Source organism: Leptopilina heterotoma, unplaced genomic scaffold (genome assembly GCF_015476425.1).
Source record: "Leptopilina heterotoma isolate Lh14 unplaced genomic scaffold, ASM1547642v1 Lhet_53, whole genome shotgun sequence".
In the NCBI taxonomy this organism is placed as follows: domain Eukaryota; kingdom Metazoa; phylum Arthropoda; class Insecta; order Hymenoptera; family Figitidae; genus Leptopilina; species Leptopilina heterotoma.
In genome coordinates, this window is record NW_025111115.1 from 2,447,502 (window position 1) to 2,462,082 (window position 14,581).

Below are 14,581 nucleotides of genomic sequence, written 5' to 3' on the forward strand. Positions count from 1 at the left end.
AGAATAAAAAAATGTAAAAAATACAGTCTTAAAGATGTCGATACGTAAGAGACAAAATTATGAGAAAACGCAAAATATGTACAAATTTAATTCACAATTTTGCTGATTTTTATCTACGACTTTTTTGTCTATGACAAATTTCAGTATAGAAAATAATCTGTAATTGCGAAAAGAAAATCGCACCTTTTCTGCTAAATTATTGAAAACGTTGAAATTTCACCAAATATTTAAAAAAAATCGTAAATTATTAATAAGAAAGAATTAATGAAACAAAAAAAAAATTACCAAATTGAAAAATTAATTAGTAAAAAATTAATAAAAAATTTAATTTAAATTAAATTAATAAAAAATTTAATTTAAATTAAATTAATAAAAAATTAATTTGATTTCAATTAATAAAAAATGAATTTGAATGAAATATAGAAAAGGTGTAAAATTTTATTACATTCAAAATAGTGGAATGAAAATTCCAAAACTTTTATTAATAAATTATTATATTATATACTTTACTGTATATTCATCTTATTGAAAATTAGAATAATTTTAATATAATTAAAATGCAAATTAAAAACTTTTGCTAATTCACTTAAGTAGATATATATAAAGAAACGTCCCGAAGACAATATTAATAAATTTATATATATTTAACAAAAAACATTATATAAAAATCAATTTCTTTAAATCAATTATTACGTCCGTGAAGATAAATTGTATTTACTTTTTAAAAATATTAATTATCAACTTAAGATTTTATTCTTATATATAAAATATGTCAAATCTACTTCCAATAATTAAATAATCAGACAGGAAATTATAAAGTTACGAGCGACAGCAATATTATTCAATTTTGCAATTTTCATTCAATTTTTTTCAAACTTACGTATTACTCAAGAAATATTTTCAATTTAAAAGAAATTTCATTTTAAGAAAAGTTTTCAAAAAACTTTATTGTTGTTATCATTATATTTCCCAACGTATCGAGCGCACTTTTTTTTATCAATAATTACAAATTTAATTTTCATTTTTAATTATCTCACAAATCGATTGCTCCTAATGCTTCAAAGTCTGTAATATTCAATAACAAATCATCACGGTCTAATCAAAAAAAATATTTTTATAGATTGCTGATCGGTGCACGTCAAATATCCTATCATTAAAAAAAACGAGATATTTTACATTAACATATTGCAATTCTACCTTTTAAAGATACTAATTATTAAAAACATATATATTACATTACGTGATGCAAAAGTTTAAATTATATTAAATTTATATTACACATATTATATAATTAAATGTAAAATATAAATACGATATATATACATTTGTGAAAAAAATATAAGAATGAGATTCATTATTTTGTACGTCTTGAAACAAAAAATTATCATTGTTAAAAAAAACAAAATTCACTTATAGCCACACAAAATTGTCGAGATAATTTTTTTAAATCAATTATAAGAATAATGTAAATTATATTCGAGACAAACAATAATAATTTTTATTAATAATTCTTAAAAATAATTATTAATTAAATAAATTTTTAATAATTATGAAACGAATAATAATTATTAAATAATTATCAAACGAGTAATTATTAAATAATTATTAAACGAATATTTATTAAATAATTATTTTGTCCGCAAATTATTTTTGTTGTATTATTCCAATAATTATAAATCAGCTCAAAACGTTAAATATTTTATTAAAATTTCGAAAAAAGAGAATAATTTATTAAAGATTTATGCTGTTACAAAAATAAAATATAGTTAATCAGAAAATAATTATTTTTTAATCAAATCGAGACTCGTCTTCCGTTAATTCTATATATGTACAATATACTTTGTTTACATTTAATATATATTAAAAAACAAGGGTATCAAAACAGAAATTCAAATGTGATTTATTTTTTTATAATTGTAAATGAAAATAATAATGGAATATATTTTCTAATAAATATGGATATAATGATGATGGATCTCATTGATTGATAATATTATACGTTTTCGAAAGAAACGTGACATATCGGCTAAGACAACACACGGTTTTACTACTTCCTATAGGATTGAAAATTCCTTAAAAAAAATATTTATCAAAATTATTGCAAAAACGATTTATTGTTCTTCATTTTATTTTCGCAACTATTTTTGCCAAAAAAAATGGCAATTTAATAACAAAAAAAAATACTCAGATTTAAAAAGAAAAACAATGTATTAATAGTGCTTTGAAAAAGAAACATAAAATGCTCTTTTTAAGAGAAAATCTTTTCAATCAACAATTTTTCATGTTTGCGACAATTTAAGACCATATATTAGAATATACGAATATTTCATTCTAAGAATATATTTTCTTCATTAAAAACTAATTTTTGATTTTAATAAATTAATTAATAAGTCATTTTAAATAATCAATATCTAAGTCATTTAGTTTCAGCAATAAAAAAAATATTGAATGAAAATCCTAGAAATTTCTATTTTTACCATCTTTGAGAATAATCAGGAATATAATTAAAGGAGTTTCTTAAATTACTTATCGCATATTTAAATTATTATTCACGTGTTTCTATATGATAATAAATAAAATAAATAAAATAAATAAAATTCCAAGAAAAAAAACAAACTGGAGATTTTAGATCTCACATTATAGGCTCTCTTTGAATATATCCCTTCTTATAAATAAAAAATCACTATTTAACGCAATAAAAAAAATTAATTAACATCTAAGTTACACAACTTATAATAAAAAAAAATAATTAGGATACTAATAAACACGTCACGTGTTTCAAGATAAGCGCAAAAGTAATCAAATAATATAATACCTATATACGTGCAAAAAAGATCTGACTAAAATAGGTCGAACGAGGTCATTATTGTTAATGATTACCACTAATAATAATAAATTATGCATTATATACATAATAACATATAAAATATAAGTATAATAATGGAAACGTTACGCTGGCTATTATCTCATAAGACATCCCAAAAAAATGCGCTGCTTTAAAGGGAATATTTTTTTTTCTTCCTTTTTTTTGCGCATTAATTTCATTATATAATATATACACCATTTTTTCATTATTATATTGACGATAAAACATCAAATTAATTCGTTATTTGTAGAATATATAATATTATCCGCAAAAACGCGATAATTTTTGTGGATATTATACATATACGAAAATAAAATCGTGTCATAGTAGCAAATAAAGCGAAAAAACATTATTTAATTGTTAGATGTTAATCGTTTGTCGTAATCGAAACGAATGTAAAAGTTTATTGTGTGAAATTTATCGAAGAAGCTGAAAATATAGCATGATTTAAATAATTTTTAAGTTTTTAATAATTTTCAATAATTTTCAATAATTTTATCTTTAATTCATTGACGGTTTTAATTTAATTAATTAAGTTGAAGAATACAAAAAAAAGGTTAAAAATAACAAACATAAAACTTCTAGACGTATTTTTTGCTTCTTCGATAAATTTATTCGGATGCGTTTAAAGAATGGTCTAAAAAGAAAGAGATATATATTATACATATGATATAATTATATATAAATATATATTCCACGGCCGATAGATTATATAATGATGTTGAGATAATTGTTATAATAACAAAATGTCTTTCATTAATTTATTAAATGAGTAACGAGTACAAGTCGATAAAAAACGATCTTCGAATGTACGCAAAAATAATCAATATTATAAATGGTAAAACTGAAAAAAAAATGATCAAGTACTTTAGAAAAGAAAGCCTGATATATTTCTGTTTCGTAAAACTATTTTCAATTTTTCAAATGAAATTTTCACAACAACAATATTTAACTATTAATTTTTATCCTTTAGAGAAAAATTCTTTTTTAAAAAAGGAACACATTGAAAAAATATATTTCTGTAAAATTGAACAACAAAATGCGGTTCAAAAGTAAAATTTATAAACAAGTTTATATACTTATAGTAATTTAATTATTTTTCCAGCTATTAAATGGAGATTTTATAAAATTTTGACGCGGACGTTATATTTGTGAACAAGCTCGATATTGCAAAAAGAATTAAATGTTTAATGTATTTTAAACTCCAAAGAAAGCAAAGTTATAGACATGGAACAAAAAAAAATAATTGCATTGTGGGTAATTAATATTTTTACTTGAGAAAATTGTAATAATGTTACTTTTTCCTTTACAATGAAATGTATTCAAAAATGAATTCACACCTGAGAATAACTGAATACAAAGAATTACTTTATAGAAAAGTATTCACTGAAAAATCGTTTCCTAAAAAAAGATACTTTAAAAAATACGAAAAATACTCGAAAAAAACAAAACGATTGGCAAAAAAAAAGGTTTCGAATTCATTTTTTGTTCTGCATTTTCTTGTAAAAATAAAAGGAAAAAATTCGCGAAAGCGATGGAAGATATATGGCGAGAGTGCCGTGTGTTTTAAACATGTTCATTTAATTAGCACACAGGCAATGGCGTGTTCAAAAAAAAGGTATAACACGATTAAATACAGCCATTTTATAATGGACTATGCATTTTTTATTTACCCTTTCTTTTCCTTTTCACTATTTTTTATTTTATATTTGACTTGAAAAACAATAAAACTTACGACGAGAATGTTTTGCCTTTCTCATTCATGAGAATTTTTTCTACTTTTTCCTTCTTTAGTATTAATTTAATAATTACGTTTTAAACTAATTACTAAATTGAAATATTAACTTTTCTTCTTCTTCTTAAATGACAATCAGGCTGAAAATTAACTTTTAAACTAACTAAATTTGAAAGAAAAATGAAACATTGTTGATGTTTTGGAATAGACACTCTGAATATAGTACATAGAGAAAAGTTTGCATTGTTGGCAAATATGAAAAAAGAAATTTAAATCGAAGCGGGACGGCGGGAAATTTAAACTTCTTAATTCTTTGCCTTCCGTGTTCATAATTAAAAATAATATTTATTGACTACCTTTAAAACAAATTAAACTTTATTTATCTTTCTTCTAATTTAAATTCTACTTTTTCTATTTTTTACTTTATTTTTATTACTTTTCAGAACAAAAAGTTCGAATTTCACACCCTGGCTTCAATTTTTTTTTTCTGCAACGTTGGTATCTCCTTCTGTCATGAACTGTTTGTCCACTTTTCAACTGTTTTCAACTACAGGCCTACATGCCTACAAGTATAATTTAAAGAAATTGATAAGAATTTATAATTAAAACAGAACAAATTATTAAATATAAATAAATTAAGAAACTGATAGACAGAAATTTTATCTGCAAAATACTTTGTCCGTCTATTCATTGTGCCAGACAGAAAAATTGTCTTTTTTCATTTGTAGGTTATGTTAAAATATTTTTTCTTTAATTTAAATCTTCCTTCAGTTTAATTATAAATATAGGATAATTAGCAAAAGTTAGTCGTATTTCACCCCCATTAAATCAATTTTAAATTTTTTCTTCAACAGTTATTTAAAAAAAAAAATATTTGGTAAAGAGAATATTTCCATTCGCGGTTATAAATTTCCCGAGAAGTTTTAACCTCGAGGAACACAGTCTATGTGTATTAGTTAGTGTATGTCTGAAATCGACATTTATATAGTATAGTTTAATCGTGTATAAATGTGATTTTTTTTATCAGTTTTTTGTTGGAAAAATTCGTGAAAAAAATCAAGAGTTTTTAAGTGTTTGAACAATTTTAAGTGAGAGAAATCAAGTTTTTCTTATAGTGAGGGCCAGCGGCCGGAGGATGTTTGCATATGTCTAAATTCCAAAGAACACAGCTTCTGGGCACTGCACAGGTGAAGAGGTCGTCCACGGAGCACACGACGGCCACGGGCTTCAACTCCACGAAGCGCACCAAATACTCTGCCTCGGTTACGGAGATAGACGAAATTGAGAATATGACGGACACAGCGGCTGCCACGACAAATTCACAAAAAAGGGCAAATTTTTCAGCATTGACTGTCACCAATCCTAACGGAGTAACGAATAAAATATCACCAAGTTTAGCAAATTCCAAACCAGGTTCAGCTAAAAAGTTGGTCATCAAGAATTTTAAAAGTAAGTTTTCTATGTAAAAAAAAAGAACGAATATTGTAAAAATCATTTTACACACATAACCTTCAAATCATTTGGCATTGATCAATTTTTGTCTTGTTCGTTTTTTTTTCTTTTTTGGCACTCTGCCTTCCTTGTCTTGCGAAACTTCATTTATATCCTATTTTTGACGTATTTATGTTTTTTTCTCTCTTTTTTTTGAGCATGAAGGATTTATTGTAAAAAACAACCTTTAATATTTATTTAAATACTTTCCTTTTTGTCAATGGAGTATTTATATTTTTTACGATTTATACATTTTCTATAATTATTTTTCATAAGTTTTCATATTTGAAGAAAAGTTTTCTTGTTTATGAGTAAATTTTCGCAAATCATTCATTTCGGAGTAATTTAAATATGGCTTTGTTTTAACTTAATTGACGATACTGATTTTCTCCTTGTTTTCGAATTTTTGTTTATGTTTTGAAATTTCTGTTATATTGTTTTTTTAAAATATAATTCTTCTTTCTAGAAGTAAATTAAATTATCAATTCTCTCTGATGTGTAAAAAATAAAATTAAAGAAAGGTGAAGGTTATGTAGTCTAATTAAATTAAATGACGATCAATCTGGTGATAGTTCTTTCTGTAATTTATCTTATTACTTGACAATTATATAATTCTAAAAACACTGCGCAATTTTCTGTTTATACATTTACATTTTAATTACAAATTGCAAAATTAGACAAAATTAAACTGATTTAAAATTTAGAAATTAAATTTTTTTTAAAGTAAATGATGAATACATTTATAAAAAGTAAGTTGGTAATTTATTATTGTTTTTAGATAAGCCAAGATTACCGGATAATTATCAAGAGGAAACATGGGAGAAATTGAGAGAGGCTGTGGTTGCGATTCAAACCAGCAAAAGTATAAGATATTCATTGGAGGAACTATATCAGGCAGTAGAGAATATGTGTAATCACAAAATGGCATCGACACTTTATAATAATTTAACAAACCTGACGGAGTCGCATGTTAAAGCAAATATAGAGCAATTCGTTGCGGAGTCCATGGATAGGCACATTTTTCTGAAAAAGATGAATGAATGCTGGCAATCGCACTGTCGACAAATGATTATGATTAGGAGTATCTTTTTATATCTTGACAGAACCTACGTTTTACAAAATTCCGGCATTTCGTCAATTTGGTAACTATTTTTATTACTTTGCACTCATCTACTAAAACCTACTATTTACTACTTTTTTACAATTTGCTACTATTTGGATACTTGTTTTAGATTTATAACACTAAAAGCTACTTTTTTCTTTATTTTTGGAGGAAATTTGCATCACTTTAAATTCGCTAATAGCTGAAATAAGAAAAAATTCTAAAAATTGTAATAAAATTATTTGAAACGATTCAATTCTCAAAAACCTTTCGAAACTCAATGATTTTCAATATCTATACAATTTTAATGAAATTCCACAAAAGATTTTTGATAAAATTCTTCGCAAACATTCAATTTTTTTATAAGTAATAAAATTTTCACATGAATTGATTTATTTGAAATAATTCATAAATTTTTTTGAAGAAAATCAATTTAAGAACTTTTTATAAAATTCTACCGCAAGAATTCAATTATTTTCACAAGCAATAACATTTTTCAAGAAAATTCAATTATTTATCAAAATTTAAATAAAATTCCAGGAAAGAATACAATTATTTTCGCATAAATAAGAAAATGCTTCTCAACAATCCAATTACCTACTTTTAAAAGTTTTAATAAAATTCTTCACAAGAATTCATTTATTTTCCCAAATAATTGAATTTTTCACGAGAATTCAATTATATAAAAAGAATTCATTAAAATTCTTCGCAAGAATTCAATTATTTTAATAAATAATAAATTCTTCTCAGAAATTCAATTATTTTTTAAAAAATGGATAAATTCTTGAATTTTTCACAATTATTCAATTATTTCCCCAAATAATAACATTTTTCACGAGAATTCAATTATATATAAAGAATTAAATAAAATTCTTCTCAAGACTTCAAATTTTAATAAAATTCTTGTCAAAATTTCAATTTTTTTCAAAAATTTTCCTGAATCCTGAATTTTCCTACTATTTTAATAAAATTTTCCAAGAGAATTAAATAAAATTCTTCACAAGTATTCAAAAATTTTCATAAATAATAAAATTCTTCTTAGTATTTCAATTATTTTCTAAAAAATTGATAATTCTTTGTTTAATTCTTCACAATTATTCAATTATTTTCCCAAATAATAAAATTTTTCACGAGAATTTAATTATTTAAAAAAAATTAAATAAAATCCTTTGTAAAAATTCAATTATTTTCATAAATAATAAAATTCTTCTCAGAAATAGTTGAATTCAAATTCTTCTAAAATTAGTTAAAGTTTCGAATATGTATTTAATTATGTAATTATTAAAAATAATGGATTTATAGAAGAATCTTAGTTTTAAAAAAACTGAAAAAATTTAATTTCGTTGAAGTTACAAGCGATTGCAGAAATTTAATTATTTTCAAAAGTAATAAAATTCTTCGCAGAAATTCAATTATGTTAAAAAATTTAGAAAAGTTCGCGGCAAAATTTCAATTATTTCCAAAAGCAATAAAATTTTTCTCCGAAATTCAATTATTTTCAAAAACTTTAATAAAATTCTCATCAAAATTCCAATTATTTTCAAAAGTAATAAAATTCTTCGCAAAATTTTAATTGTGTTAAAAAATTTTCAAAATTTCAATTATTTTCAAAAACTTTCCTCAATTCAATGATTTTTAATGTCTACCTATTTTAATAAAATTCTCCAAAAGAATTCAATTATTTAAAAAAAATGTTGATAAAATTCTCGCAAACATTTAATTATTTTCATGAATAATAAAAATTTCACAGGAATTCATTTATTTACAATTTTTTTTATAAATTTCTTCGCAATAATTCAATTATTTTCATAAATGTCTAATACATTTTTTTACGTGGATTTAATTATTTTCAATAATAAAATTCTATTTAGAAATTCAATTATTTAATTTTAATTATTTTGATGAATAATAAAACTCATCGCAGAATTTCAATTATTTTCGATACAATTTTAATTGAATTTTAGGAAAATTGTATTTATTCTTAAAAAATTTTGTTGATAAAATTCTTTATGGGAATTAAATTTTAAAAAACATCCAATTATTTAATAAATTATTTATTTCTATATTTAAATAATTGAATTCTCGTAGATTATTTAATAATCTGTAAATATTGTTACAGGGAGATGGGACTTTATTTATTTAGACTCAACATCGTTCTAAATAATCTTGTGCAAACTCGAACAGTAGAAGGACTTCTTATGCTCATCGAAAAGGAACGACAAGGTGATACAGTGGATCGAACTCTGCTTAAATCATTATTGAGAATGCTGTCTGATTTGCAAATCTATCAGGACGCCTTCGAAACAAAGTATGTCACTTTTAGAATTTATTTTTAATCTCAAAAAAATTGCGACGTATTGAATATGTAAAATTCAAAATTTAACGTTTTTTTTAACTTGAAATAATAATTTGTGTCTTTAGGTTCCTTCAAGCTACAGAAAGATTGTACGCGGCAGAAGGCCAACGACTCATGACGGAGCATGACGTTCCGGAATATTTAGCTCACGTTGACAAGCGTTTACAAGAAGAAAACGAACGTTTACTTCATTATCTTGACACCTCAACGAAGTAAGAAGAAAAAAATTGGTCTTTTTTTCCCTAAAAATTCATTTAACTACCATTTAAAAACTTTTCCAAAATTAATTTAGGAATGAAAAATATTTCGTTTTGACTAATGAAATTTTTGAATTTAAAAAAAAACTCAATTTCCAGATGGTCCCTTATTCACACGGTGGAAAAGCAATTATTGTCCGAACATATTTCCAGCATTCTTCAAAAAGGTTTAAGTGGCTTATTAGATGAAAATCGAATTCACGATTTGTCGCTGCTTTACAATTTGTACAGTCGAATTAAAAATGGACTCGTTGAACTTTGCTTGAATTTCAATAGTTATATTAAGGTAATTTATGAACTTGATATTCTTAAAAATATTTATTCAATTCTAAATTTACTTATAAATATTATATTTATATTATATTTGTATTTATATTATAATATAAATAATAATTTACTTATTACAAATGTTTCATTTGAAATTTTCTCTCTTTTCTTTTTGTTTCAAACAGAAGAAAGGTAAAACGATAGTCATAGATCCCGAGAAAGATAAAACGATGGTTCAGGAATTGTTAGATTTCAAAGATAAAATGGATAATATAGTCAATACTTGTTTTCACAAGAATGAGAAGTTTGCGAATAGTTTGAAGGAGGCTTTCGAGGCGTTCATTAATCAAAGAGCGAACAAACCGGCCGAATTGATAGGTAATTATGTCTTTTATTCAATAAAATTATTTTACAAAAATATTATTTCTTTCTGATTTTTACAAATTTAAAAAAGAAACATTGTCTAAATCATTTAAATCTAAATCATTTTCACATTTAAAATGTGAAAATATAAATATGGACAATTTTAATTGAATTTGTTTATTTTTCTTTTCAGCGAAATTCGTCGACTGTAAACTTCGAGCGGGAAATAAAGAGGCAACTGAGGAGGAATTGGAGCGTTTATTGGATAAGATTATGGTTCTGTTTCGTTTTATTCATGGCAAGGATGTTTTCGAAGCTTTCTATAAAAAGGATTTGGCCAAACGTTTACTGGTCGGAAAATCGGCGTCGGTCGACGCTGAAAAATCAATGTTATCGAAATTAAAGCAGGAATGCGGTGGAGGTTTCACCAGTAAACTCGAGGGAATGTTTAAGGACATGGAACTTAGCAAAGATATTAATATTGCATTTAAACAAGTAATTATTTATCAATATTTTTTGTCATTTCTTCATTTTTACTCATTTCCTTTATTTTTACATTCTCGTCACATGAGAAGGTATTTTATTTTCCTTTTTGTTTCAGTATTCCAGCAATCTCCAAAATGAACTATCGGCCAGTAATTTAGATTTAACAGTGTCAATTCTCACAATGGGTTACTGGCCAACTTATCCCGTCATGGAAGTGACTTTACCGTTAGAAATGGTCCAATATCAAGACGTGTTCAATAAATTTTATCTAGGCAAACATAGTGGCAGAAAATTACAATGGCAACCAACATTGGGACATTGTGTATTAAAAGCGTGGTTCCAACAGGTAAGAAAAAGAGATTTGTTCAAGTAAACCATTTTTTATCTGATTGAGAAGAAAATAATTAAATCGAAATAATCAAAAAATAGGGGAATAAAGAATTACAAGTGTCGCTGTTTCAAGCCCTGGTTTTAATATTATTTAATGATGCCGATGATTTATCGCTTGAGGAAATTAAAGCTGCGACAAATATCGAGGATGGTGAATTAAGAAGAACGTTACAATCGTTAGCGTGCGGTAAAGCTAGAGTTCTCCAAAAAAATCCTCGAGGTCGAGACGTCTCTGATAATGATAGATTCGTCTTCAATGCCGATTTTACCAACAAACTTTTTAGAATAAAAATTAATCAAATCCAAATGAAGGAAACGGTAAGTTAAACACAATTTGAATCAAAAGATATTTTTAAAGAAATATAAAGAAAATTATAAATAAACATTTTAAAAAAAAACAGGGAAATCAGATGAATGTTTGAAATTAATTAAATTTTAGAAGAACTACAGTTATATTTTTTTCGAAATAGTAAAATTCGAAAATTAAGTATTAAAAAAAATATATATTTGTTATATTTTCATTTATAGTTTTTTTTAAATTTTCTTTGTTTTTTAGAATGAAGAACAGAAAGCAACTGAGGAGAGAGTTTATCAGGATCGTCAGTATCAAATAGACGCAGCAATTGTGAGAATAATGAAAATGAGAAAAACCCTTACGCACAATCTTCTCATCAGTGAACTTTACAATCAACTTAAATTTCCCGTCAAGGTAAACTTTCACTTTATTATTTTCTTTATTCAAAAATTGAATCTTAATTAGTTCTTTAAGAAACTAAAAAATTTCCATTCATTAATAAAAATTAACGATTCTAATTTAATTTAATTTAATTATGAAACCTGAAGTTCTCGACGTTTTTAAAAGTAAAAAAAATTAAAACAGAATTCTTTTTATCAAAAAGAACATTTTGAAGCCAAAAGAAATCATTGGTTTCGATTTTAAAAACGTTGCAAACCTTCAGTGTCATATTTAATTGACAATGCATTTAAATTAAATTTAAAAAAAAATAGTCAGCAAGTTTAAAATTATATTTTACAAACTTGTTAATTTATTTTTGCAAATTAATCATTAATGAATTCGCAAAAACAAATTTTATTTCCAGCCGGCGGACTTGAAAAAACGAATAGAATCATTAATTGACAGAGATTATATGGAGCGAGATAAGGACAATGCAAATCAGTACAATTATGTCGCATAACCGCGACGATCACCTGCCAAAATGACATCCAAGTGTAAAGTGTTTACGTTTGCTATAAAAAACGATTTTTTCATTGATGCTTGCAAAATGCCAAGACACAAATTCCCAATCTCGTGATTCCGTGTTCGTGAATTTTTTTTCTACACCGTGGAATTAGGAAAGAAAGAAAAAAAAAAGACTATACAAAAAAAGTAATTGTCCGTCAGCTTATATAATTTCGCATTTTTTCCAAAATGCATCCCCCCCGTTTTTAAAAAAAAATGTGTTAAAGTGTCAACGTACATTCTTTTTTTGTTTACTTTTTGTTGTGTTTGGTTTTTTTTAAATTAACATAAGGAAAAGCATCAGGAAAAATATTAACTATAATAATGCGTCTGTTTTGCATAACAAGTTTTTACGCAATGCAGTTTTTCTTAGCGAACTAAGGACGTAGAATTTTGAGTGAATTTGAATGTGAAAGAAAGAGAGCGAGAGAGCGAGAGAGAGAAAGTGTGTGAGAAAAAAATCCTAATAGAAAACGTAAAAAAATGGAGATTCTGCACAATGATTTGCTTTTACACGAAAAATGGATAAATTCTTTAATTTAAATTGCTTTGTAACTTTTTCCATATGAGAGACTGAAGATACAAAAAAAGGAAGGAAAGTGAATTCTTAGAAATCAAGTTGGTGAAACCAAAATTAAAAAAACACAAGGCACCCTTGTAATTTACTTATTATAAATGATGATAAAAATCGATTCGAGCTCGGAAGAAATTCTCGAGATATTTCACGTGCCTATTTCTTAAAATAATCCTAAGTGTATTTATTAATTGAAAGCAATACAAGAATGGACAGTTTTTTAAGTAATACAAAAAAATAAGTCGCATACTGTCTTGTATATTATATTATAAAATCCTTTCGTTTTGAAAACGAAATTTAGAAAAAATTTTCTTCTTTTTTTATCATCGCGCATAGTGAGAGAAAAAAGTGAATTTACAAATGATCATTTATTTATATAAATCTATCAATTTTTTTGCTTAGTGTGTGATTTTATTTTCACAAATTTTTCACTTTGCTTTATTAATTAAATTTCTCAATATTCACTTGATCTGATTTTACCTAATTTAAAAAAAAATTCCCCTCAATTTTTTTCTTTCTTCGTAGAAAAAAATTTAAGAAAATTTACTTTTGCAATAGTTTGTGCCAAAATTTAATTTTTCTTTTCTGATGATTTTAAAATTGGTAAAAGTAAAATCTAAATTTTCCCAAACTTCTTACAAATTATGATTATTTCATTAGTTTATAAATTACTGCACTTTTTAAATTTCCTCTCTGTGATGCACTTCATGCATTTTATGCATTTTCATTTATAAACAAACTTTTTGGTGAAAAAATAAAAGAAATATTTGTGTAAAATTAAAATATTTTTTTTAATTTAAATTTTTCTCTCGTTTAGTAGAAAAGTAGTTTTTTTTGGCAGAAACTGTCGCAAGAAAGTAAAATTATCATCAATATATATATAAAGTGATTTTTTTTTATAAAAATGATAATATATACAAGGCGCATAATAAATAAGTTTCCTGTAGAATTTTTAAAAGAACATTATTTGTAATAATTCTAAATAGTAAATAGAATAATTGCCCCTCTTTTTAAACGCTATATATAAATATTTTATGCGATTTATTAAAAACCAGAAAGTCAAAAATTATATGTTAAAAAAAATAATTTTTTACCTAAAGCGTGAATTACGAGAAAATTACAAATTGAAAAAATAAGATCAATATTTCAAATTGTGAATAAAATTTACTAATTTCAAATTTAAAAGGGTGACAAGCGTAATATTATTTTGTCTCAAACTATTATTTTATAGACTGGCTTCTATTACTGAGACTTTTTATATTAATAAAAAAAAAAAAAATTCACGAAGAGAAAATAAGAGAAATATAGCAAATTAGTGGGAGCAAATTCAGTGAAGAATTTTATTACAAATGCAATTTTTGCGAAGAAATGCAGTAGACAGTAACGTTTATTTAAAAACGAAATAAAAACCATTTTCTATTTAAAAAAGAGCTCGGTTTTAATTTTTTCCAATA

General features: G+C 24.5%; 2 protein-coding genes across 4 annotated transcripts in view; one reads left to right on the forward strand and one right to left on the reverse strand.

Annotated features, from left to right (window-relative positions):
* The window catches only part of LOC122508203 (troponin C-like), a 63,331-nt gene extending 58,580 nt beyond the window's left edge, over nucleotides 1-4,751 (reverse strand). The window contains exon 1 of one of the 2 annotated variants that reach the window (XM_043621402.1): nucleotides 4,602-4,751. In XM_043621402.1, the coding sequence (XP_043477337.1) occupies nucleotides 4,602-4,630 (29 nt within the window). In that variant the 5' untranslated portion in view covers nucleotides 4,631-4,751. The remainder of the gene's footprint in view (nucleotides 1-4,601) is intronic. The other variant, XM_043621403.1, reaches the window with a different exon arrangement.
* A 777-nt stretch (nucleotides 4,752-5,528) lies between these two features.
* Nucleotides 5,529-14,193, forward strand: LOC122508290 (cullin-4A). 2 transcript variants are annotated; one of them, XM_043621567.1, is made up of 11 exons: nucleotides 5,529-6,050; nucleotides 6,871-7,234; nucleotides 9,314-9,502; nucleotides 9,616-9,762; nucleotides 9,907-10,093; nucleotides 10,263-10,452; nucleotides 10,631-10,932; nucleotides 11,039-11,269; nucleotides 11,353-11,631; nucleotides 11,870-12,022; nucleotides 12,414-14,193. In XM_043621567.1, the coding sequence occupies exons 1-11, from the start codon at nucleotides 5,747-5,749 to the stop codon at nucleotides 12,507-12,509; spliced, it is 2,442 nt and encodes an 813-aa protein (XP_043477502.1). In that variant the 5' UTR covers nucleotides 5,529-5,746; the 3' UTR covers nucleotides 12,510-14,193. The 2 variants fall into 2 exon arrangements, with proteins under 2 accessions (XP_043477502.1, XP_043477501.1); XM_043621566.1 differs by having other exon boundaries at nucleotides 5,531-6,050; nucleotides 10,260-10,452.
* The last annotated feature ends 388 nt before the right edge of the window (nucleotides 14,194-14,581 follow it).

Coding starts and splice junctions, on each gene's coding strand:
- LOC122508290 (XM_043621566.1), top strand. CDS start 5,747: ATGTCTAAATTCCAAAGAACACAGCTTCTGGGCACTGCACAGGTGAAG. Junction 10,094..10,259: donor ATTTCAATAGTTATATTAAG/GTAATTTATGAA, acceptor TGTTTCAAACAG/AAGAAAGGTAAAACGATAGT. Junction 12,023..12,413: donor AACTTAAATTTCCCGTCAAG/GTAAACTTTCAC, acceptor TTTTATTTCCAG/CCGGCGGACTTGAAAAAACG.